This window comes from Naegleria lovaniensis (genome assembly GCF_003324165.1).
Source record: "Naegleria lovaniensis strain ATCC 30569 chromosome Unknown tig015, whole genome shotgun sequence".
Taxonomy (NCBI): domain Eukaryota; phylum Heterolobosea; class Eutetramitea; order Acrasida; family Naegleriidae; genus Naegleria; species Naegleria lovaniensis.
The window spans coordinates 629544-654075 of NW_025407837.1; the positions used below are offsets into that span (position 1 = coordinate 629544).

Consider the following 24532-nt stretch of genomic DNA (forward strand, 5'->3'; position numbering starts at 1 on the left):
AGCAACGAAGAATAATTTATCTGTGCACAATGATGAAATTTTGCTCAGCCAAAGGCAACGATGAATTGTGTTGGTGCTTATTTTTTGTTGTGTGTGAAAATTATTTTCTTGAACAACACGCACAGGTCATGGACAGCGCGATGGAAATGCATTGCTTCAATATTGAACTTTATTGCCATGAAAGCGCTGCATGGATTAAAAGGTTTTTGGTGTCAATGCATCCTCTTCTTCTGCAGCAGCTTCCTCTTGTGAAGAATTGGTAGCTTGTTTCTTCTTTTTCTTTGTCGATTTCTTTTTCTTGGCTGAAGAAGATGAGGGCAGAGGTTGAATGGCAAGAGAGGACCATTCGTCATCACCTCCATTCGTAGCAGGTGGAGGAGTAGAAATGATGCTTTCGTTATGGACAACTTCTTCGGACACAGAGTTTGCTTCCTCAGTTGTTGTTGGTACGGTCACCTGGTCATCATTGGTGGGAGTAGAAAATGTTATTGTATTGATTTTCTCATCATTCGTCTCTTGTAATGTGGTGTCTTGTTGTGTCACAACATGTTGACTCGATTCCGCTTCTTGAACTGATGTCAACGATGATGGTTCAGTTTCTTGAAGGTCTTGATTTGGCTGTTGTGATGGGGCAGAAGGTGAGATCATGTTGTCCAAACTTGATTGTTGTTGTGAGGAGTCAACCATGATGTCAGAAGGATGTGGTGCTTCCTCTGCTTCCTCTGAAGAAAGTGGCGTTGCAGTGGATGTCAAATTTTCATCCACAATCTTGGCGTTCACAAGATTTTCCTCAGAATTAGGATTAACTTGTTGATTATTATTTGTTGAAGGCTGTACATTGGTTACAACTGTTGGAGAGGACAGAGATGCAGTTGTTATTGAAGCTTGGGTTTGTGGTAATGTTGATTCTTGTGGTTGTATTGCTTGTTTGGGTGTGATTTTGATTTTGTTGGAAGATGTCGCAACTGGTGCCATCGGGACACTCACAAAATTGTTCTTCAATAATCTGATACTATCTGAGAAAATCCATGGTGTGTTTGAATTGATTGATTTACAGGCCAACAAGGCATAATCAGCATCATAGATTTTTTCATTGACTTTTTTGGTTTTCAATAAATTCTGCGATGATATCATAATTTTGAATTCATGCAAAATTCAACATGAATATTAATGAATGTTGATAACATAAAAATTAATAATCAAACAATTATTTTCAAAAAAGTATTCGCAAAATATTCAATCCGATGACGGCAATGATATTGATTAAATTATTGAAAGATGGCCAATAATCGCGAGATCCTACCTTTTGTTCCACCATATAGGGCACTTTAGATCTCACATGCTCCACAATCCGATACATTCCAACGCTTGGCTCATTCATGACATGATGAATATGCGAGCTCCACATATTACCCACATTAATAACCGATTGTTTAGTGTCCAGATCAAGAAACCGATCTGAAGAATCGGCCAACGTTGGTACCGATCCTTTATAAATTTCTCCACTGTGGGTGGGAGTGTGAACTGACTGTTTCATCATGAAAGAATTTTTTTTGATAATTTTGTTTAATTTTGTTTTGAGCACAGTTAAATTTTGACAATTTCAATGTGTCAACCTTAAATATTTTAAAACATGTTCAATACAACACCTTAGTATTAGGACCTAGTAGTTGAGTTGGAATCTTGATGATCATTTCTTTAAAAAACCAAATGTCTGAAAAAGTCATTTTCTAAAAGAGTTTAATGTTCAAAAAAGACACTGACCTCTGCATCCATTATTCGAAGGTTAAAAGACAATAATTAGTTATACACACTCACACAGAAAAAACATCTTGATTACAGCAATTATACGTTCTTTTCATTTGCCTCAACTCATGTGGTCCCTTCTCTCTCTCGTTGTATATTTCTTCTTTTTATTCATCGTCAGTCTTTTCTGATCAAATTCTATGAAGGAGTTTGTGTGGCCTGTATTCGAGATACGAAAACACGAAAAGCCATCAAAAACAAACTCACTATTTGGCAATCTCTATCCTTGCTCTTATTCAACCATGATCAACCGTTACCAGATAAATTATTTCAAATTTCGAAATCATTCCATTTTGAACCCTTCATCTTTTACATGAAAGGTTTCATCCCAACGGTAGTCTTTTCAGATAATCATGCTGCCAAGACGATATTGATTGAAAAGTGGAAGAATTTTGAGAAGAATACTCAATTGTTAAATCCCTTTCAGAAATCCTTTATAGGCAACGCATTGGTATTCATGAATGGTGAGGAATGGCACGCCAATCGTTCAGTGTTGAATCCTTCCTTCCAGCACGTTGAAAAGTATTGGCAACCCATGTGTGAAACCATTTGTAAATGTATTTCGAATATGGAATGGTATGGTTCATTGCAGGACGTGTCATCCGAAAAGAAATCTTACAAGATCAAGATTAAGGACATGCTCACACGACTCACTCTCGACGTGATTGGACTCTCTGCTCTCGATTCCGATTTCAAATATTTGGAACCTGTGGAAATGAATCGAATCGACAAGTATGAACAAGTGTTGCAAGCATTCGGTTACTTGTTCCAGCATGTGAATTCGTGGGAGAGAAATTTAGGACTTTTCGGCACCGTATATTCCATGCTCCCCATTGAAGATAATCTCAAAATGGAACAAGCCATGAATACTTTGAACTCTTTCATCTATTCCCTTATTGAGGAAAAGAGAGAAAAGTTTATTACAGGCAAAAAGGCAACCACTCCACAAGAAGATCAAATCACTTCCATTACCGAACAAGTCATGGGAACCACACCTCGGGAAAGGAGTGCCATTGAGAATCTTCTTTGGAAGTATTACGAATGTGAAAAAGCCTCAGAAACCCATTCCAAAGATCAAGTCATGAACAAAATTTCCTTCCGCAATTTACGAGATGATATCTTGCTGTTGTTCATTGCAGGACACGCCACGACAGCAGAAGCCTTGGTTTTCTTTTATTCCAATTGGCTCAACATTCTGAGATTCAGGATCGTTTGGTTCATGACGAATTGAAAAAGTGTTTCCTTGGAGAGAAGTTTTGTAAGAATTCATGGAAAGCACCTCATGAATGTGACATTCTGATCAACTCCATGGATGATATTCACAGAATGAACGAAGAACTGCCTTATTTAGATGCTGTTGTGAATGAAAGTTTGAGATTGATACCGCCATTGGGAATGTTGAATCGTTTGACATGTAGTGATGAAGGCAACAAACATAGTTTCCAACTCGTGAATGGTTTGAAAATTCCCAAAAACTACTCAGTTTCACTCTCGATTAAAGCCATTCATTGCAATCCTGAAATATGGGGTGAGGATTGTGAACGATTTGTACCTGAACGATGGATTCAAATGAAACAGCCACCAATGACAATGCCATCGTCGTCCTCGTACGGTACCACCTCTCCTTCTTCGGTACATTCTCCCACTGGTATTTCCCCAGCTATTGAATTGCCTCAAACTTCAGAAATTTTCAATATGGGAGAATCCATTCCACCCATGACAAAGAAGGAAGAGAAATTGATTCCAACTGAAGATGAAAAACAAAGAAATCAATCCTGGTGCAGCAACAAACTCCAACGAGTGCCTCAGCTGCTTCCTCGATGATTCAACCCTCTGAGAAATTACCTCATTCTCATCATCCCATGATTTGTTCCTATCTTCCATTCGGTGCTGGAGCTAGAGTTTGTTTAGGACAAAAATTCTCATTGCAAGAACAAAAACTCTTCGTCATACACTTGTTGAGTAAATATCAAGTCTCCTTAGATACCAAGAAAGAAGGAGCTTCTGAAAAACCACGAATGAAACTGTTAGGAAATACTCCATTCAGTCTCAGTGACGATACGAAATTAATCTTTACGGAAAGACCAATTGAAATACCTTTGGAGTATCACTTGTATGAGGAGGATTTTGATAAGCAACACATTACAGAAGGTAAAAGTGTGGGAGATACTGGAGTGGGATTGAATGCAGATGAAGAAATTCCAAGTACGAGTCGGGAGTATCATCCTTTAGATATTATTCATCAAGTGGATAACTATCAGTGAGAGGAATGAGATGGTTGTTTGACTAAGCATGGTGTGTGTAAAAACCTTAATACAAACTCAATGTATTTGAAGCACTCATTGACTGGAACGAATCCTATAGTGCCAAGATTCATTTCTCCAACAAATAGAATCACAAATTGGGAGTTCATTCTCATCGTTGTTTTTCTTTTCATGGGCTTGTCGTAATACGTGCACACATGTACGAGAGTGTACGAGCGCACCAATTCCTTTTCCATAAATCTGAACTGTGAAGCGCACACAAACCTCAAAAAGAATCAATAGGAAAAAACGTCATTGAATCATTCATTCGATCATCATGGTTTCTTCTTCTCTCATGTTGCCTTCTCTATTTGGGGATCTTGATCCTCTCTTGTCGTTGATTGCATCCATTGGTATTCTTCTGTTTGTCTTGGTGTTGATCCTTGTATTGGAGAGGTACTATTCGTATCGGAAACTGTGTCAGAAATATGAACATTTACCTGGCTATACTCAATTTCTTCCTCCCATGGTTGCTGCTCTCCTTCCTTCATGGTTATTACCTGAAGGAACACTCACCAATCCTTCTGGACATTTTCTCATGGACCAGATGAAATCATCAACAAAACAATTTAAAACTGATCACTACAAAGTCATATTTGGATTCATCAATTTGGTGTTTATTGTCGTTACAAATCCCGAGATGGGTAAAGAAATTGCAACGAAAGGAGCCAAACTGTACAAGAAGACCACTCAAAGCAAACGTACTTTCAAGGAGCTTTTCGACGGGAGTAACATCTTTGCAGAGGATGATCACAACGTTTGGTCTCATCAACGACACTTGATTGAGCCAAGCTTTGCTCCCGAGTCGTTGCGTATGGTTGCGCACGTTACTGAGGAGACCTTAATGAAAGACATGATTCCATATTTGAATGAACATTTGAAACAAAGAGAGGTCATGTCAGAATTTGCCAAACTCACCATGGATGTGATTGGTAAGGCTGGCTTCTCCTATTGTTTTGATAGTTTTCATAATAGTGCTTCTTCGGGACACGAAACATTGGAACAAAAGACAAACTTTTTCCTTCAATATGTCGACGCTTTAAGAATTGTACCTACTCGGTTTTTAAGGAAACATTTGAAGGTCGGGCTCTATGCCAAGTTGCATGATTCGGTCGACTCTTTTCAGCGTCTTATTATGGACATCATTCGAAAACGAGAGTTGGAGGAGGGTTCGAGTTTGAATCATGAAGACAAGTCAGATATCTTGTCCTTGTTATTACGAGACAGAAAAAGTAAGCAACATAATGGAGGAAGTTTAACCGATGCGGAATTAGTTTCCAACGCATTTGTTTTACTTGTGGCTGGACATGAGGTAAGTGTGACAGAATTTTCCCCAAGTTATTTGTAAAGACAAAAATCGTACTCCAAATATCATGATTTCTCACAAATTGAAACAACTGCAATGCAGACCACTGCTCGAACTCTTGGATTTTCTCTCTATTTGTTGAGTAAAAATCCTCACATCCAAGAAGAGTTGCATCGTTTTGTAGATACTTTTTGCAAAACATATAATAAGGAAACATTCGACTATGAAGACTTCCATTCAGGAAGATTGGATTATATCAAAGCAGTTTTTAGAGAAACACTCCGATTGTATCCAGTTGCTATTGGAGTTGTGAGAGAATTGATGAAGACCATTGAATGGCACAACCAACCAATTCCAAAAGGTTCACTGCTGGTGTATTCATGGGTTCTGTCAATGACCAGCGATGAATATTGGGAGTACCCCAATGAATTTAAACCAACAAGATTTTTGCAAGCAGAAGGCAAGAGTGAGGACCCAGTTTTTGGACAAGTCTACAACCCTCAAACAAATCCGTTTGTTTACACTCCTTTCGGTATTGGAGGAAGGATATGTAAGTATTTTATTGAGGTCGAACGAATTTTTGAATTCCCATATATTCTAATGGACCTTATGTGACATGATGGAAATGCTACTATTCAATGTGACTCGTACTCTCGATCTTTTTGACATCCACAGGTATCGGAAAACACTTTGCAGAAGTAGAAGGAGTCATTGCTTTGGCTTACCTTGCTAGAAATTACTCTTTCCAATTGTCAGATCCAAATTATAAATTGAATGTCGACATGAAAGTAACATTGAGACCCACTGAACCCTTACTTGTGGACTTTATTAAAAGAAGATGAGTTTTTCTTGTTCGTTACAAATAAAAGTTCGATTGAACGCAAGAAGTGCAAATTCATTAAAAAAAATGAGAAAACGTAAAACTTCATCATCTTCATCTGCCCAATCCTCGTCATCGGGATCATCAAGTACCATGACAACTTCCATCAATGAAAAAACAAAATATCAACTCAATGATTTAATACATACCGCATGCTGTAAAAACAATGAATTTTTTGTGCAGGATTCTGTATTGCAAACGTTCAAATCGATTGTCAAGCAAGGTGATGTTTATGTCGAGTCAGCCTATCATCAATTAATGAAAAGTATATTGCCAATGAAAAATTCCACGAAACGATATTTGGCACTTGTGTTTATTCATGAATGCATGCGGAGTAAAACCTTTAGGTATGTGAAACGAGTTGTTCATTATACTTTGGGGAATTAATAATGAATTTTCAACTTGACACATTTTAAAATCATCATGAAAATAGAGCTCTGCTGGCAAAAGATTTTCAAGAATTTATTGTTCTCACAGTGCAAGGAAGTCCCTCATCGAAAAAAGATAAAGCCACATCCACGGCGAGCAATGGTAAAAACTCGATCTATCTCAAACGTAAAAATTCAAAATATAGTAACTATGAAGCTTGCATGCCCAATGTATTGCCTCCTCCAGAGAAATCAGCCATGTTGTTGAGGAAAAAAGCTCTCGAATATATCGAGCAATGGAGTGAAGTTTATGGCGAAATTTATCCTTCGTTTAAGAAGGGTCATGACTATATTGAAAAGGTTCTAAAATTTCAATTTCCAAAATTGAGAGAGCATCATCTGGATACTGCTCGAATTGAGGCTGAAAGAAAACGTCACACTCAAATCATATTGATGCAAAAGTATAAAAAGATTCGAGATGAAGAATTTGATGAACAGTATATTCATATTGAGGTTTGCTTGAGGCAGCTCGATGCATGCTTGGATCAAATTGTTCCAACTTTTGAAAACATGATGAAAGATGCTCTTTTACAGGAAGAGAAGGCTGCAGAAGAAGCCAGTAATAATGATGACCGTGGGAAACAAAATAATGCAATGGAACATGTTCTTGATTCAACAGTGAGTGATGATGCAAGTGTTGCTGACGGGGTTACAGAAATTGATACTGAGAAGAACACGACCAGTAGTTCTGAAGTAGAGGAGAATATCGGTAACAACAGTAACAATCATGTCATAGATGTAAAACCTTTTTATTTTGAAGAAGATGAGAATGACCAAGACGAAAACGGTGAGGGAAACGAATGGGAAGAAGTGGTGGCTTCTGACCATGTTGGTGGAGATGATGAAATGGATGACCATACAATCTTTTCAAATGCAGAAGAAATGATGCGAGATATTGGAATTTTTTCAAACGATTATGAAATTGTCATTGACTTGAGGGACATTTTCCAGGACAATGAGACGGTAGACAATGAGGCATTATTCGAAATTTGTAAGGAAAATTTACATACCCTTAGAAAAGTCTATCTTCCTCAAATCAAGGAATGGATGAGAATCATGACCAGTGTTGAATTAACGGAACAAGCTGACATTTCCATTCGTCAACACATGCTCATGAAGTGTATTGATATGAAGAATAGAATGAACGACATTTTTCAAAAGTGTGAAAAACTTCAAATTGAAAGCGCTGCAGAAACAGCATTATCGGTTCGAAAAAATTCAAGAAGAAACTTGGAAGAACAAATTGAGAGAGCTCGAATGATGGAACATCAAATTGTTCAAGATTTAATTTCTCAAAGGAAGAAGAAACGAAAAGGTGCCAGTGATGATGGTGACAATACTACAAGCACCCTCAATGCTAAGAAAATAAAAAGATGATGACTTGAATAACTACAGGCCCAAAAAAGTATTCATGTTGTCTTGAAAGAAAATTAAAAAAAAATACAATTTTGTAACGGCCAGCTCTGTTGAACCTTCAAAATCACTGTAAACACCAAGATTGTATTCATAGTTCATCCAGTTCCTCTATTTATTTGTTTTGTTCATTCATCATGTCCTCATCGGCCTATCAATTTAAATCATGTGTTGCTGGAGGTTCTACAAAGGCTTCTCATCTTCTCTCCAAAGAGAAGATTATTCAAGATCGTCAAAAGTACTTGGCAAAGGCACAATACACCTTCTATGAGAATCCACTCATGTTGGTCCGAGGTGATAAACAATATGCGTTTGATGAAAATGGAAGGAAATATTTGGATGCTTATGCCAATGTTGCTCATGGTAAGTGTCAATTGAAATTGTTGCAATATTTTGCTGCAACAACAAAATTTGAAATACTTGAAATGTCTTTTTGACATATCGACCTTCCGATGAAATAATTATACATACATTTGAATGAAAATATGAAAATTTATCCTGAAATTATGTTTTATTGTATGCATTTGCATACAAATTGTGGACATACTTCGCAACATCCTGATTGAAACAATGTACACAACTGAAAATTATGCAAACACCCACTTCGAAACCCATGTCCACACCATGGCTCCTCCCACTGATGTTATTAATATCATGCAAAATATTCCGGCCTTTAAATGGTCATAATTCTGAATTAATGCCAACCGTTTCGTTCATCATGCATTTCTCATTTATTCGCTCACTCGGTCATCGGCAATAATGACAGTCGGTTATTGCCATCCACATGTAATACAAGCGACTGTCGACCAATTGCAATTCATCAATTCTAACACTCGTTATCTACATGACAAGATTGTGAGATTAGCGGAGAAATTAACATCCAAAATGCCACAAAAATCCGATTTGACCGTGTGCTTCTTTGTGAATTCGGGAAGTGAAGCTAATGACTTGGCTGTTCGATTGGCTCGTGTTTATACTGAAAGAAATACAATTATTGCATTGGAAAACTCATACCATGGAACAACTGGAACCTCAACAGGTTTGTATTGGAAATTTGATTTTCTAGGCGCGTAACAACAATTCATTCACCTTAATACTCCTCTCGTCATATCCAACACATTCGACACAATGACTCATTGAATATTCCTCTGCCTTATTATCCTATGTAACATATTTGGCACAATTAATCATTTAATACTGCCTTAACATGTAAACCGAATGACACCACCCAATGCACATTTTTCAGGAATTTCTGCATCAATTTCTACTGGAACTGGAGATAAGTGTCCTGACTGGGATTACTATGCTCGTGATGTGGAATATGTGAGAATGCCTGACATGTTGAGAAGTCCTTACAAACCAGAAAGAGCAATTGAGGAGTATGTGAAAGACTTTGATCGTGCATTTGAGAAGAGAACCAAAAAAGTGTGTCCATCTTCTTCTTCATCGTGTCAAAGTTCGCCAAAGCAACATGATATTGCAGCATTCATTCATGAAAGTATTCAGGGAGTGGGTGGTCAACTTCCATTCCCAGATGGTTACCTTCAACAAGTTTATGCAAAAGTGAAAGGAAGAGGAGGTTTATGTATTGCTGATGAGGTCCAAACAGGATTTGGAAGAGCTGGTAGCCATTATTGGGCTTTTGAGGCGATGGAGTCATTCCAGATATTGTCACCATGGGTAAACCTTTTGGAAATGGTCACCCATTGGGTTGTGTCGTAACTACTCGTAAAATTGCTGAAGCATTCGACAAGTCACAATATTTTAACACGTTTGGTGGAAATCCTGTGAGTTGTGCTGTAGGATTGGCTGTCATGGAAGTCATTGAAAATGAAAATTTGCAACAGAATAGTTTGGAAGTTGGAACATTCTTGAAAGATGGACTTTCAAAACTCATGAAAAAGCACAAATTGATTGGAGATGTCAGAGGTAGAGGTCTCTTTCTGGGTGTTGAACTTGTTAAGAATGCACATATTGGAGACTTGACACCTGCAGTTCAAGAAACAAAATATGTTTGGGAAAGAACAAAAGAATTGGGAGTTTTGATTGGAAGTGGTGGACCACACAAGAATGTATTGAGGATCAAAGGTCCAGTATGTTTAACAAAAGAAGATGCACAATTCTTGATTGACTGTGTGGATCAGGCACTCACCGAAGCGGAAAACAAGGACTTGTCAAGCCAAAAAGGTTTTGCCAAAACATCCAAACTTTAAACAGCTGACCATATTTCCATTCAACCAATGTTGTTAACGTTAATTTTGTTGACAAATTTGTTTGCCATAAGGTTCCAGTTGTGAATAGAACAAAAAAAAATGCCATCACCTCCTCAACGAGGCTTTAGCGGATCTTCATCATCACAGCAGCCAAATGTTTCGCAACACTTGAAAAAGTTTTACAATTTGCTTCGGGATGGAGGACTGATTGGATTACCACCCTATGAAAAGGTTCAATTCACTTCCATAACGATTAAAGCAAATACTAGTGGCAACAGTTACTCAAAGAAGAATCGATCGGGATCCTCGTCGAGTAGTGCCAATTCATCATCACCTTTTGAATCCATCAAAGCGTTGAAAGTGAAGGACGCGATGGATTTGAGAAGGCATATCGAGAAAGAAGTTGCTCGGACCAGTAAACGCGAAGTTGAAAACTTTTGCTTTGCACTCGAGTCCATGATTGCTGATGAGTATTTCTTTTCATTGTGCTTGCTTCCATTTGAAAGGTAAGTCGATGAGTTGATTCTACTAATTTGAATAATTGTGAGATATCAATTGTATTTATTTTCACTACTTGACTGATATCTTTTCAATGAACCATGCAGTGGAGAAGGAAATGCCAGCTTCTCTTCGAATGAATCCTTTTTCAAAATGCTTCTCAACATTTCCACCATTCAGAGCAGTATTTTCGATGTGTTATTCAAACAACTCTTATCCAGGTGTCCCAATTACGAGGAGGATTCCTTTGAACAATGGGATAGAAATTTACCCAAGCTCATCCTTTCGCAAATGCGTTGGTTGGACATGATTTCAGATCCCAAATCATTAACAGAGCATATTGGAACAATTTTAGAGGTTGCTTCTACTGATTTTTCAAAAGAGATGATTACTGCAATACCTGAAATTATTGATGATTCAGAACATGATCATGTTGTGGATAAGCTCGATCAAGTTATGCAAGACAAAACAGAAATGACAAGTTGTGTCATTGATGCCTTGTCAAATTTAAATTTACAGAAAGATGTTATGGACAAAACGACCGAACGAGTGTTGAGAAATTTAAATTCTGCCTCAACGGACGACTTGCCCGTAATTATTAGATATCTATTGCAGTCTGCGAATGAGGAAAATATTTCAAATGTGGTTGACGGAATAAGGAAGGATCTTGACGTTTCTTCATTCACAATTCAAGATGATACGCAAGACGACGACGAAGATTCAACAACTGCCCGAAAAAATAAGGGTAAAGGCTCATCAGAATCGAGATGCGAGTCTCTCATTATCAGTGCCATGGCTACTGGAATTAGACATCGAAAAATTATTGAGAAAAGTTTCATTCAAACCATATCTGCTTGCGAAGAAGAGCACACCATTGTAGATTTGTGGATTCTTTTTGCAATTTATTCAATGCCTAACTATAGAAAAGATGCAGAACAGGTTCTAAAGAAAAAGATCAAAGCGAAAAGAATCACATCAGAACTCTTAAAATCATCAATTGAGAATCATGGAGAAGCATTGGAGCAATATTTTTCCTCTCTCAATGATTTGGCCAGTACCTTGTTACGAAACACGAGTGATTCTTTAATTTCTCAATTCGCTATGGAAATGTATTTTTGCATGTTTTGCTCGTTCAAGGCAGATTACAACAAACAGAAAGTCATTCAATCTCTCATCACACATGTGGGAAGTAGTTCGAAAAACGAAAAAGATTTGGCCCTTGATATTCTCTTAATGATTGCAACCTCCAAGTTGTCTCTATTGAGAAATTACTCGAGTTTTTTCCAGGTACTTTTAGACTCGCTTACGAATTTAACAGATGGTCAACTCAGAAAAGTCTACACCCTTTTCAGCATGCTTGCATACACCAAAACATTGGAAAATAGTACTCAGTCCGGCATAACTAAATCTACCAAAGACGAATTAATGATTATTATTCGAAAACAACTCAGCAATACCAATACTGTATATAAGAAAATGGGAGTCATTGGAGTGTGTTCTGTATTATCCATGCTTGGCTCAAGAGGTTCAGAATTGCAGGCTCTTCCATCACAAGCGAACGATCAACAAGATTTGAGCGATGAAGAATTCGAGGAAGCGAAAGACTTGTGGGACTTTGCTCTCAAATGCTGTTTTCGTACACCAATTTTCAAAACTATTCTCTACGATGAAATGACCTTTGTAATTTTAGAAAAATCCTTAGATCCTAAATTGACTGCTGAAATTAAGAATCGATTACTTCATGACTTTTATCAACGATGTACAATTGAAAAACCAGATTTAAAAAAACAGAAAAGCCAAACACGAAATCTCGAATATAGAGCCCAGTATATCGTGCAGGGAAATAACAAAGAAGATCCAAATCATCTCATTAACATTTTACCCTTGCTGGACAATAAGAGAGATGACACCCATGAAAGTGTGTGGAATCTTTTCTCTCAATTTAGACTCATGAGAGTCTTGATGAATAAGCTTGGAGAAGAGCTGTCTGATGATTTGGTTTCTTCTGGAGTTGTGCTGTTTGATCATGAAGATATGACTACTAACTTTAGAGACTACACCAAGAACGAGAAGGATTTGGTATGCCTTTCGTTGTTTTTTGCAATCAATTGGTTCAGAGAATTGTTGAATGGTTTTGCCAACGATGAAAGTTGTAACGCTGCTCTTTTGGAACGCATTGAAACTCTACATTTTCTTGAGAAGCATCTGGATTTGTGCTTATCAAAGCATCCATCATTCCATTTACCACATTTTAACTTGTTAACACAACAAGAGGTTCCAACAAGCGTCAGCACCAAAAAGACCTCTTCCAAGTCGAAAAAGAAACAAATTACCGCCGAAGATGATGATGAGGAAGACGCAATGGAAGTTGACGAAGAGAGCACCTCAAAATCTACTAAGAATACTGAATATTCATCAACTCCAACCAAACGCAAATATCTATCTCCACTTAAGCCTCACTACAGAGAATTGGACCTTAAAGTCGTTCATATCATTTCAAAGAATGAAAATTGCGAGAAGAAAATTGAACCATTACATTTATTCTACATTTTAGATGATTTACATCAAAAATTGAAAAGTGTTATAGCAAGAAATAAGGTTTCCTTCTTTGCTTCCAAAGAAAAAGAAAACATGTATAATTTATCGAGAATCACAACGAAAGAGTTCTTTTCTGAAATTTTTGAATTATTACCTCATCTTTATAAGCAAATACGAGTCATTTCTGACAAAAGCGCAAGTAATGACAGCTCACAAGCAGTCGATGAAGATGACGATGAGGAGGCAGCAAAGAATGGTGATTTCATTGTGCCTTCCTTCCAATTACTGGTAGATATTATTACCAAAACATTGGAATATTTTTCGAGTGACAAGACTGAATGTTCTAAAATCATTGACATTATGTTCAGTGTGGACTTTCCCAACGAAGATAATTCTATCGAGGATGAAGACAAGTGCACAAAACTTTTCGAATCCATTCGAAAAATACTTGACTCTCTGAAGACATTTGAATCATGTTACAAACTCTATGAATTGCTTAAATCAATTGCATTTGTTTCTAACATCAAAGGTCTTCTGAAAGCATTGCAAGGAGTTGCAGAACAGTTACTCCAAACTCCATTCTCACACGTCAAATCAGACGCTCTAGGAAATTTGATCGAGGGTTACATTACCTTGCCAGGTGGTTTAGGTCCTCTCGTAGAAGCTCTTTCGAAAAAGCTGAGTGACGAACATTTTGGAGATAATAGCAACGTGTTGGATCAAGAATTTCCTACCATTACCAAGTCAACCATGCCCATTATCTTTAAAAGATGTTATTTGGTTCTCGGTAGAAAGTTATTACAACATGATTTGACAGCAAAATCAGACAGCAAGGTTTTGACTAAGGTTTGTCGCATCCTCTTGCTGTACAAGAAATTGACACGTCTCACTCGAAATGCTACATGCACACCTCAAATCATGCAAGCAACTCTGATTGGCGCCAAGACCTTTTTGGCTAACTTTTTAAAGCTAATCCGATATTTAGGAAAACATATTAAGGAAAATCAAGAAGTTGTACTTGCTATTTTCAAACACTTGAGAAATGCCAATTCACAATTACAAGCCATTTGTAGCAACAGAAAATTATCTCTCAATAAGAGCTTGGCGAAAATTATCCCCAAAGTCAAGAAAGATTTGGAGAGCTGCAACTTTAAAACAAAAGCTGCGCTCAAACTTAATGGAATTGACGGAGCCATTAACATTCAGGTCATTTCAGAAAAAGACGTCACAGGTAATTCAGCCTCAAGTCAACATTATTACTCACAATTAATTGTTGACAAGAAGAAAAAAGGAAATGCGAGCGATCAAGAAGAAGAAGAGGAAATAGACGACAATAACCGTGAAGAAGCCGAAGAAGAAGAGCAGAGCAAAAAGAAGCGAAAGAAAAGTCGTCCACTAAAAAGAAGACTCGTGACAAGGACAAAGAACCTCAAGAAGAAGAAGGTGATAAGGAAGAAAACCCAAAAAGAAAAAGAAAACAAAGAAGGCTGATAATGAATCCACTAAAAAGAAGAGTAGTGGTGAAAAGAAGCGAAAAAAGCCTACAACTATATTTGAAGAAGAAAATGAAGAAGAAGAAGAAGACAACTCAAAGATGGAACAACAGAAAAAAAAGAAAAAGAATGAATCCACAGTTGATGAAAATTCCTCAACAAAGAAATCAAGTAAGGCCTCGACCTCCTCTAAAAAATCCTCAAGAGAACAAGATGCGTTCTTAGTGGATGAAAGATCATCGTCGTCGGCAGATCCAGAGCAAGATCCAACAGAACATAGCTTGGCACCACTCAGTCCTGAATATCCTCCTGAGAATAGAAAGAGCAGTTCCAAGTCAAAAGCTAAAACGTTGATTTCTGTGCTGATGGTGACGATGAGGAAGAGATGTCTGACGATTCGTTAGCAGATTTCATTGACTTTGAAAATGATGCTGAAAAAAGCAATTGGTTATCCAAGAAAAAGAAGCAGAGAGGCAGTGAAGAGGATGATACTGAAGATTCCAATCATTCAGCATTTGATTTTACTAAATCTCTTTCAGATGAAATGGAGGAAGACGACTTTGTAGCTGACGATAATAATGAAGAAGAAGAAGAAGAAGTTTTTTAATTGTTTTAAGACTGCTTCAACAGAATAACATATAATTCCTCCAAAAATCAAAGAGTCAAGTGCCGATCTAAATAGAAAACGGTGTTAAGGGTGACTCTCTGAAATTGACAGCAGGTTCGACTAATTTGTTGACTTCTTAAGAGACCAATATCACCAAGTTTTCACAAGATGTTGGAATTACGAATTTATTCAAGATATAAATACAAAGAACACTCCATAAGCATTTCAACAATTTTGAGATCCATAATATTGAGCTAGTGTCGATCGGTTCAATAAATCCAACAGAACCATTCCTTCCATCTTGTGATCATCCGACAGCATGCTTTTTGCTTGTCGTTTCTTTCTATAATACAATTCCACCCACATGCAACACTGCACAATATGACAAATCCACATACAAACGCACAAGTTGCACCCAACACGACAATAAAATCTCGAACGAGAGAAGAGGTCTGTCCTGGTGCAATATAAACTGCAGCAACGGTCAACGAATTCGTTGAAGATGGTCGTGCACCATTCTCGTTCTCACCCACACTGCTGGAACCTACCAGAGTTGGAGTAAAATCAACACTACTCGAAAAGCAATCCAATGGATTTAAATGAATGGCTAATTTGACACCTTGATCTTGTTCGAATCGAATACACACGAGCTGGGATTGTATGATGGCATTCGAGTTTGCATTCTCTTGCTTCTGAAAGGTTCCCTTCTTCATTTCCAAGTCACACAAGTGATAATTGGGACGATCATGATTCGACAAGGTCATACAATTGGCCAATCGTGAAGCATAGTCATCAAAATATCCTGTAATTTGTAACTCATTTCCATCATTGGCAGAGAGAGTATATACCACACCTGATCGCTTACTATTCGAATTGGACCAGAAATCAATATATGTGAAATCTCCCCATAACCATTGACCTTTGATAAATTTGGATTTTACAAAACTAGCAGATGATGATCTTCTGTTCTGTTGTAATCTATTATTGAGAGCAGACAATATTCGTTTCTTGATCGTTTCCTTGTCACAGTCGCTTGGTTGCTGACCTGCCGAAAGTACTCCATGATGACAAGTTTCCTTCCAGTCCATCAAAGAAGACGCCATCAACGAGCTTGAATCATAATTCACAGCAAGATCACTTTCAATCACTCTCTTCATTGGAAACAACAAATCCAAACCATGAGTCATTTGTACTTCGATCATGATGGTACACAATGAGATGAGCATCCAAGTGCTCAATACTCCTCCTTCTAATAATCGTTTCATTTTGTTGTTGTTTTTTCTTGTCGTTAACAACAGACTTGTGTGAGATAGATCTTTTAAGAGCTTTGTAATCTCTCTTGGAGAGATAAAAAAAGATCATGCTCACTTCCGATTGTGAGTTTTTTTGAATGATGGTTGATGGCGAGTACATGATCCATTTCTGTCCAATCGTCGGTTGTATACAATGCCGTTTGTTATTGAGAGTCTTGTGAATCATTGAAAGATATGATTTCTTTGTAAGATCTGATTGAAATGATCTCTTTACATCCCTGCGACAAAGCTTAACAGTAATGGCTTTAATATCGATCCATACTCAAGTGCGTCATGTCTTTACGGGTTGTTGTTAAATCAGCATTTTTTTTTTCGTAGTTTGTTTAATTGTTTTCGGAGGCCGACCTTCAGATTGTACAGCTTGTTGCACGCAGTCTCGAACACCAAAGGTCTCCAAAAGACCACGCAAAGCCTCCCGTTTTGTTAATCCGATTTGGTCATGATGAAATTCATGGCATCGCACGTTGAAGGTCTCTAAATCAATTACTCCATCACCAATTTAAATAATAATTAAAATAAATTAAATTTATTGATTGTTGCAAGGATTTTTTAACGTTTTAAATTTATCAGCAAAAACTGCAAATCCTTTTCCCGCATTATTTATAAACGAATAAACACAATCTAAACTTTCACGCAGTGCTTGAATTTGCTGTTTCATCTCTGCATTTTCTTTTCGCAACCTCTCAAGCTCATATGCAATCACATCGTTGTTCAAGTTCGGTATCGGAGGAGGAGACGATGGTTGTTGTTCAAACATCTCTTCAATTTCCGCAAAATCATCAGTAATATCTACAGTGCTTGATGATGATTGGGATCTAATGTTGTTAATTGAAAGACAATGAAGACATCAACATACTTACACTGCAACACTTTGGACATCATCGCAAGATATTTCGCTAATTTTTCGTTTGGGAGGTTGATTGTTGCATTTGGGTTGAATGTGATCTTTGATTTGTCCTACAATCGCGGAAAGGAATTGGGGACCGTTTAGACCGGTAGTTTCTTGTGCTGCTTTGGCTACGTGTGTCCATTTTGAATTGGAAGATGGTTTCAAGGATGCATCATTTTTGAACTGCGTCTTCTCTTGTTTTTTCTTTCATTCTCTTCTCGCTGAGCTGTTGCTGCTTCCTTTTTGCGTTTTTTTTTGACTGAACAGTCCTCTTTAGTACAACTTCCATCGCAGGGCGGGTTTGTACACTTTGCTCGGTTGTGGCCTTTCTGATGGCATCCGCTGCAATAGCAAGAATAGGAATTGTTAGTTGTGTTAGGTGTAGAGGGAGTAAAATTATAAACAAACGTAGATTGTTGAGAATTTGAAAAAGGTGGTACTTGAGAATTGTTCATTGGTGTATTACTGGTGTTGCTTTGCGTAAATGTTGTTGATTGTTTTTGAGGTGTGTTTGTTGGATATATAATTTGATTGTCAATGGCTGGATAAACATTCAAACCACCAAAGTCAGTAACAAATGCTACTTGTGATTGAGTGGCCATTTTTTTTTAGATTTTATTTAATTACACACTTTCGTGTGTTGTCATGTGAATTTTTCACAAAGTGGCGCCATAAACAACCGTTAAACTAAAAATTTTCACATGACAACACACGAAAGTAGAAGCAAACCAAGGAAGCGAGTTGTGGTTGGTTACTACCACAGCAAGAAGGTAATGGTGGCAGGCCTGAAAATATTCTCTTTCAGACAGGTTGCAAAAGCTTGGGGATGCTCACCAAGCACTGTGTTTTATTGGAAAAACAGAATTGAAGAAAACGTGCAAGCTAATGTTGGTGGTGTTCGTCAATTCAAGTATGATTTAAAGGACGTGGTAAAGGCAGTACTTATTGTGAACAAAGTGTCAATGGTAAAACCATTGTCTACACTGGATGAATATGTAAATGAATTACAAAAACATGGTTACGATTACAGCACCACATGGGTGAGTCGAGTGTTGAAGCAACTAGGTAATTCTTTCAAGAATGCTTGTTATAAGAGCAGATTGAAATATACACCAGAAAACATCACAAAGTACATCCATTACGTTTGTGGTATGGCAGAGCTTCTTGAAAAAGTGCCGGTGTATCGTCTGAAATTCCTTGATGAAAGTAGTTTCGTGAGCAGAAATTTGTATCGGAAAAGAGGAGTTGCTCCTATTGGTTGTAGATTGATAGTTGTGAACAACACAAAGCCATTAGATTATTCGTGTAGTCGTTGCTTGTTTTGTTGTAGTTTTCTTGCCATGTCTCGTTTTGTGATGGTCTCTTCTCTCTTGTTTTGTAATTCTCTGCTTCACATCTCACGTTTTGTCAGTAAAATGGCCCGCGCTTCTTGTTTTGTGATGGTCTCTTCTCTGCACATGCTTGTTTTGTGAGTTTCACAGGTCACACGTTCTGTTTTTGTGCTCGTAATGTTGGCGCTGTCAACATTTATATTTCTTACATGCTCGTCATTACTTTTTCTGTGCACGTCAAACGAAAAATTTCCTTTGCTAGAGGCTTGTGTGGTCTTTTGGAGACCTTTGGTGTTCGAGACTGCGTGCAACAAGCTGTACGTGCTGTCAGTTTCCTTGTTGTCTTTGGTTGTTGCTTGCTTGCTCATGATGGTTCTAGAACCTTCATGGAATCATGTCGTAGAGGCTGATGCTCGTGTTGCAAAAACAATGACACATGTTGTTCAACCCTATTCTTGGAGGAATAGTCAAAGGAAATATACAATTTCGAGCGCCAAGAACAAGAGAACATGGTATTATGGAATTTCATTCTATTATGGCCATTTTGATAATGATGTGTGGAGTGCGTCTCATCTTTCGAATAATGCTTATTATGAAGACGAAACAGACAAGCCTTTTGGTAAGTAGCTACGTAGGTTCTCTTGAAGATTTTCATTGATGTCATTTTGTGTTTAGAATGGTCGATTATTCTGGATTACAGATTGGAACCAGCCGTATTTAAGATGTACAAACATAATTATGAAAACAAGGTAGCAATTGCTTTTAGAGGGACTGCAAGCACTTGGTCAGATATTGCTACGAATTTCTATACCAATCTAGTGGGTACTAATGTTTGTAGGAATGGTACATGTGCCAAGTTCCACTCTGGATATTACTCGGAATACATGTCCTATAGAGACTTGTTGATATCCAAGATTCAATCATTGATTCAAACTGGCACCAATCCACAGATTATCGTAACAGGTCACTCGCAAGGTGGTGGATTAGCTCAATTGTGTGCAGTCGATCTTGCGCTTACATTCAATATTCCCACTTCTCAAATGAAGTTAATCACATTTGCAGCTCCAGCTCCTGGAGACTATTATTTTTCATATTTAGGTCAGAGATTTGTCAATCATCTTCGAATTGTCTCTGGATGTAATTGTGCGTATTTTTCTTGTATTTACTTGGACATGGTTGAAAACCTTTTGACCACCAATCACTTTGGTACATTGTTTGCGCTCCAATACAGGTTTGATCCATCACCATCTTACATCACTCTTCACAGTCTAAACACTTACATTGAACATGTAAAATTACAAACACCCTATGAAGAATTGACAAGAGTGTTTGCTCTTGATTCTGTTGTTACTTCCCGTTATCAAGGCATTTATGTCCAAGACACTCTATGGCCATGTTCCATGCAATTAAGCATTGTTTCAACATGGGACTCTCAAAGACGGTATGAGGTTTTTAATGGTCGTTGTGATATTCCATATCTTGTAGCTTCCTATTCCTCAGACATTCCAGCAGGAATATATGATGTGAATGCGAATATCACATATGGACTCTATAGTCCTCCATTCACCATTCGAGCATATCCCAACCAGATTCAAGTCAATTTAACCAGTTCCGTTATTGGCACTTTCACACCTTCTTTTACATGTCCATCCCAATGCGTCAATTGCAGTGAAGTGACACAACAATGTACCTCATGTAAGCCAGGTTATTATGGAACTACTTGTGAATTTAGATGTCCCAGTAATTGCGCTACATGTATGAATAGTACAGCTTGTCTTACATGTGCTTCCAATGTCACAACACCACCACCTCAATGTGCTCCCAAATGTTCGTCTTGTGTGAATGGTTTGTGTATCGATTCAGGAGTATGCAAATGCAATGACGGCTGGACTGGGGTTAATTGCTCTCAAATATTATGTCCAGCTGGATGTACTTCATGCAGCTCTCCATATCAATGCACAGGTTGCAAAAACGGATGGTATGGTATCACATGCTCCTCACCATGTTTAGCAAATTGTTTGACTTGCAGTAATAGTGTGAGTTGTTCGTTATGTGCTCCAGGATATTATGGTTCCACTTGCAGCAATGTTGGATATTCCACAACTCGTAGTGTTTTCACATATCCAATTGTAGTTTCTCCCCCCACCTATGGTATCACAAGTTATGGATCTGTCAGCAGCAAAATAGAAAAAGTTGCTTCTGATTATGAAAGTTTGCTTGCCATAGGAGATGGTGGTAAGACTTTGATACGAAAAGACTCGCTCGCCGCATCGTTCGTCCAAGTGACTAATGCATCATTTGCTCCATATACTTTTACAAATGTTGATTTTTACAACTCCAATGGAATTATCACTACCTCGACTCCATCCATTGTTTTTGTATTTGGTAATTCACCAAGCATGCCTTTGCGATATTCAACTGTTCCAGTCTTATTTAACACGAGTGTACAGGATGTTATTGTTGATGTAACAATTGACAGTTATTTAAGTTTTTATTTAACAGCTTCAGGAAGACTTTATGTTTATGGTGACATGTCAGCTTTTTACTCTTCAGGTGCATGCGTGCATTCAGGAATCCTAGGAAGGGCTTCATTTACAAACCTTACAGAGATTCATTTCCCCAATAATGATAGAATTAAGGTCTTTGATTGTGTAATGCAAATATGCTTTGCTTACAGCTATTCTGGAAGACTCTATGGCTGGGGCCATGTATCAAAAAGATATTATGGAATTGATAGCACCTTGTGTGAAATGCAACCATTATTGTTGGACATGTCTCCTTTTAATGGAGCTGAAATAACAGCAGTTCATGCAAATAATTATGGATATTCCATGTTTTTAACGATCGATGGACGAGTGTTCTTCTCTGGAATTGACACGTCTCTTCCCTATACATTATCACTTCCTTCACAACTGTTCGATCCTTCAGAGCGAGTTATTGCCATTGGTGGAGGCTATGACAGAAGCTTTTATTCATTAGTCACTCGAAGTAGAAAAAACTACGTATTAGGAACAGCGTCAGAAATAACCCTGATGACTGGTGCATCTCGAACTAATTTACACTATATTTCTGGCTACGATGGAAATCTCATTCATGGCAAGTATCTCATCTCTCAAACCAGTTGCTTTGGTGTTTACGACTTGGATCCAACTACGTGCAGTGGAAACGGTAAATGTGCCAATACGGATCTTTGTGTCTGTAATTCTAATTACGCTGGACAACGATGTGAAAAACCCGTGTGTTTTGGATTTGCAGCTGATGATCAAAGAGTTTGCTCTGGAAAAGGTCAATGTATTGCTCCCAACGTGTGTTCTTGCCAATCCCAATTCACTGGAAGTCAATGTGAATTGTTCTCATCTCCATTTTGTTCCAATGTTTCTACAGTACCATACCAATGCCCAGGATGTGTAGAGGGAAGTTTTAATACAGTGAATATGTGCAGAGACAAGTGTCCAGTGAATTGTATTTCATGTAACTCGAGCACAACTTGTCAACAATGTAGTTATGGATACTCGGGTAGTTTGTGTACCCCATCATGCCCAGAAAATTGTAGAGCATGTAGCAGTATTGATAGATGTAGTCTGTGTCATGAGGGATTTTATCTTTCCAACTCTTCTACATGTGAACCATGTCCTGAAAATTGCAACTCATGTCACAACAGTCAAACATGTACTTCGTGTAAACAAGGATGGAATGGAGCTACTTGTACTACACCGGTTTGCCTTAGAAATTGCAGAACATGTACAAATTCTGAGAATTGCACTTCATGCGTGGATGGATATAAGGGTGATCAATGTTTTACTGCATGTCCTGTAAACTGCCAATCATGCAATTCCACTCAATGCGTTCGTTGTAAAGACGGTTATTATGGCAACGATTGTGAATATCGAGAGGAGCGCTGTGACTCGTTGTCCTTCAGCATGTTCCCAACATTGAGCTCAAGAGATGTTGGAAATGGACAAATTGAATACACCATTTCTGTGTCCAAATTCTTCCAACCCAATATGCAGAACTCAACCATGAGAGTTGCTTTAAAGAACATTCGAAATTGTTCTTCTGAAAACGTCCCCTATGAAAGTGAAATTTCAATCATGACTTATAACGAGACAAAGTGTGAATGGATCTACATGTTTAGAGTGGATATTTCCTCAATGATGAGCGATCGAACGGTCTCTAAACAATTGGATGCTTCTGGAAATATTTATACCTTAAAGATTCCATTCTATATTGCCATAGAAAGACCTCAAGAAACGCCAGGATATTGCAGTATTGTGAATTACAACATTAATCATGAGATTAAGATCCTTCTTGATTCTCATCAATATATTGAGATGAGTTATACCGCACAGAATTTAACTACCGTTAGTTATCGCCGAGACGTCATTGCAGTCCAAAACAAAACTCTCACTGTTGAAGGTAGATTATTCATTTCCAAAGGAGATTTAACACGAGTGACATTTGTAGAATCGATACCGGTTCGTGATTATGGCTTTGATGTGACCTTTTATCTTGTTAAAACAGGAGAATACTATCTCGCATTAACAACAACAAAAGCAGTGAGCTCAGTTTCTGGTACATTTAGATTTAATCTTGAAGTGACCATTAATGGAACTGTTGTGCCTATCGATTTAGTGTTAGATCTTCAATATTACATGCCATACGATCCTCCATCGACGAATTTGCAACTCTCGACTCGCCTCGCTCTCTACGATGAGAATTTCCAACACTCGAAACTCTCCTTCTCGAGCACAGAAACTCCCAATGTATTGGTTCAATTAGTCTCATCATCTGGTAATGTCATTCCAAATGGAGTTGGCCTTACTTTGAAAAATGCTTATTTATGTTGCATGAAGAATGGATATCGAATGCCAACCTTTGATCTCAGTACAGGACAATTAGGATGTACCGTTTCAAATAGCACGACCATGAGTGCTTGGTTGAAAATTATTGACAATCATGTACCTGTCTCTATGCATAACACTCGACTTGTTTCATTCCCCAATGTGAATTTCCAAATTGGTTTTGCCTTCACACCAGCACCCTTGTCCATTCCAGTTGGAACTCATACCTGTTTCATTCATACCGAATCGAAATTATTAATCACTGCACAACAACGAGCAAGTAGAGAGAGTCGAGCATCAAGTTCAGAGCTTCATAGTTATGAAGTGATTCAATTCACACAGAAAGAAATTATTCCAGTAGTGTCATCATCCTCCAACTCTACACGTCCTGTGAAGAGTCATGTGAATGGAGCTCATAGAATGGACAACACTTCAATGATTTTGTTTTTGATGATGAGTGCTCTCTTGGGATTGATCATTTCTCTTTGGTATTAATTGGTGTAACAAATTTCAATAAATAGTTTATCTTTTAAATTTCATAAATTCTTATAATTACAACAAAAGAAAATTTGTTATGAGATGGTAACAATACGTTGTTGACACACATCGATGCTGATCGTTGTTTTGAATCATGAATAATACTTGACACCACCACCACCCATTATTTCCTCAT

At 37.8% G+C, this 24532-nt stretch overlaps 11 protein-coding genes across 11 annotated transcripts; 8 read left to right on the forward strand and 3 right to left on the reverse strand.

Annotated features, from left to right (window-relative positions):
* Nucleotides 1-195: 195 nt before the first annotated feature.
* On the reverse strand, nt 196-1540 carry C9374_002497 (uncharacterized protein; the record flags this gene model as incomplete). Its single annotated transcript, XM_044691921.1, has 2 exons — nt 196-1119; nt 1304-1540. 2 exons carry the CDS (start codon nt 1538-1540, stop codon nt 196-198), a joined length of 1161 nt encoding a protein of 386 aa, XP_044550745.1.
* Nucleotides 1541-2119: 579 nt separating this feature from the next.
* Nucleotides 2120-3037, forward strand: C9374_002498 (uncharacterized protein; the record flags this gene model as incomplete). Its single annotated transcript, XM_044691922.1, has 1 exon — nt 2120-3037. One exon carries the CDS (start codon nt 2120-2122, stop codon nt 3035-3037), a length of 918 nt encoding a protein of 305 aa, XP_044550746.1.
* A 77-nt stretch (nt 3038-3114) lies between these two features.
* C9374_002499 (uncharacterized protein) lies at nt 3115-3630 on the forward strand (the record flags this gene model as incomplete). The annotated part of the gene is made up of 1 exon (XM_044691923.1): nt 3115-3630. The coding sequence occupies one exon, from the start codon at nt 3115-3117 to the stop codon at nt 3628-3630; it is 516 nt and encodes a 171-aa protein (XP_044550747.1).
* A 38-nt stretch (nt 3631-3668) lies between these two features.
* On the forward strand, nt 3669-4070 carry C9374_002500 (uncharacterized protein; the record flags this gene model as incomplete). The annotated part of the gene is made up of 1 exon (XM_044691926.1): nt 3669-4070. One exon carries the CDS (start codon nt 3669-3671, stop codon nt 4068-4070), a length of 402 nt encoding a protein of 133 aa, XP_044550748.1.
* Nucleotides 4071-4386: 316 nt separating this feature from the next.
* Nucleotides 4387-6257, forward strand: C9374_002501 (uncharacterized protein; the record flags this gene model as incomplete). Its single annotated transcript, XM_044691927.1, has 3 exons — nt 4387-5421; nt 5518-5965; nt 6091-6257. 3 exons carry the CDS (start codon nt 4387-4389, stop codon nt 6255-6257), a joined length of 1650 nt encoding a protein of 549 aa, XP_044550749.1.
* A 65-nt stretch (nt 6258-6322) lies between these two features.
* Nucleotides 6323-8100, forward strand: C9374_002502 (uncharacterized protein; the record flags this gene model as incomplete). The annotated part of the gene is made up of 2 exons (XM_044691928.1): nt 6323-6642; nt 6729-8100. 2 exons carry the CDS (start codon nt 6323-6325, stop codon nt 8098-8100), a joined length of 1692 nt encoding a protein of 563 aa, XP_044550750.1.
* Nucleotides 8101-8273: 173 nt separating this feature from the next.
* C9374_002503 (uncharacterized protein) lies at nt 8274-10349 on the forward strand (the record flags this gene model as incomplete). The annotated part of the gene is made up of 4 exons (XM_044691929.1): nt 8274-8499; nt 8903-9175; nt 9383-9715; nt 9802-10349. 4 exons carry the CDS (start codon nt 8274-8276, stop codon nt 10347-10349), a joined length of 1380 nt encoding a protein of 459 aa, XP_044550751.1.
* Nucleotides 10350-10448: 99 nt separating this feature from the next.
* Nucleotides 10449-15485, forward strand: C9374_002504 (uncharacterized protein; the record flags this gene model as incomplete). The annotated part of the gene is made up of 4 exons (XM_044691930.1): nt 10449-10855; nt 10955-14828; nt 14896-15205; nt 15262-15485. 4 exons carry the CDS (start codon nt 10449-10451, stop codon nt 15483-15485), a joined length of 4815 nt encoding a protein of 1604 aa, XP_044550752.1.
* A 269-nt stretch (nt 15486-15754) lies between these two features.
* C9374_002505 (uncharacterized protein) lies at nt 15755-16750 on the reverse strand (the record flags this gene model as incomplete). The annotated part of the gene is made up of 1 exon (XM_044691931.1): nt 15755-16750. One exon carries the CDS (start codon nt 16748-16750, stop codon nt 15755-15757), a length of 996 nt encoding a protein of 331 aa, XP_044550753.1.
* Nucleotides 16751-17324: 574 nt separating this feature from the next.
* On the reverse strand, nt 17325-18289 carry C9374_002506 (uncharacterized protein; the record flags this gene model as incomplete). The annotated part of the gene is made up of 3 exons (XM_044691932.1): nt 17325-17613; nt 17659-17815; nt 17872-18289. The coding sequence occupies 3 exons, from the start codon at nt 18287-18289 to the stop codon at nt 17325-17327; spliced, it is 864 nt and encodes a 287-aa protein (XP_044550754.1).
* Nucleotides 18290-18388: 99 nt separating this feature from the next.
* C9374_002507 (uncharacterized protein) lies at nt 18389-24354 on the forward strand (the record flags this gene model as incomplete). The annotated part of the gene is made up of 3 exons (XM_044691933.1): nt 18389-18836; nt 19398-19637; nt 19694-24354. The coding sequence occupies 3 exons, from the start codon at nt 18389-18391 to the stop codon at nt 24352-24354; spliced, it is 5349 nt and encodes a 1782-aa protein (XP_044550755.1).
* Nucleotides 24355-24532: the final 178 nt, after the last annotated feature.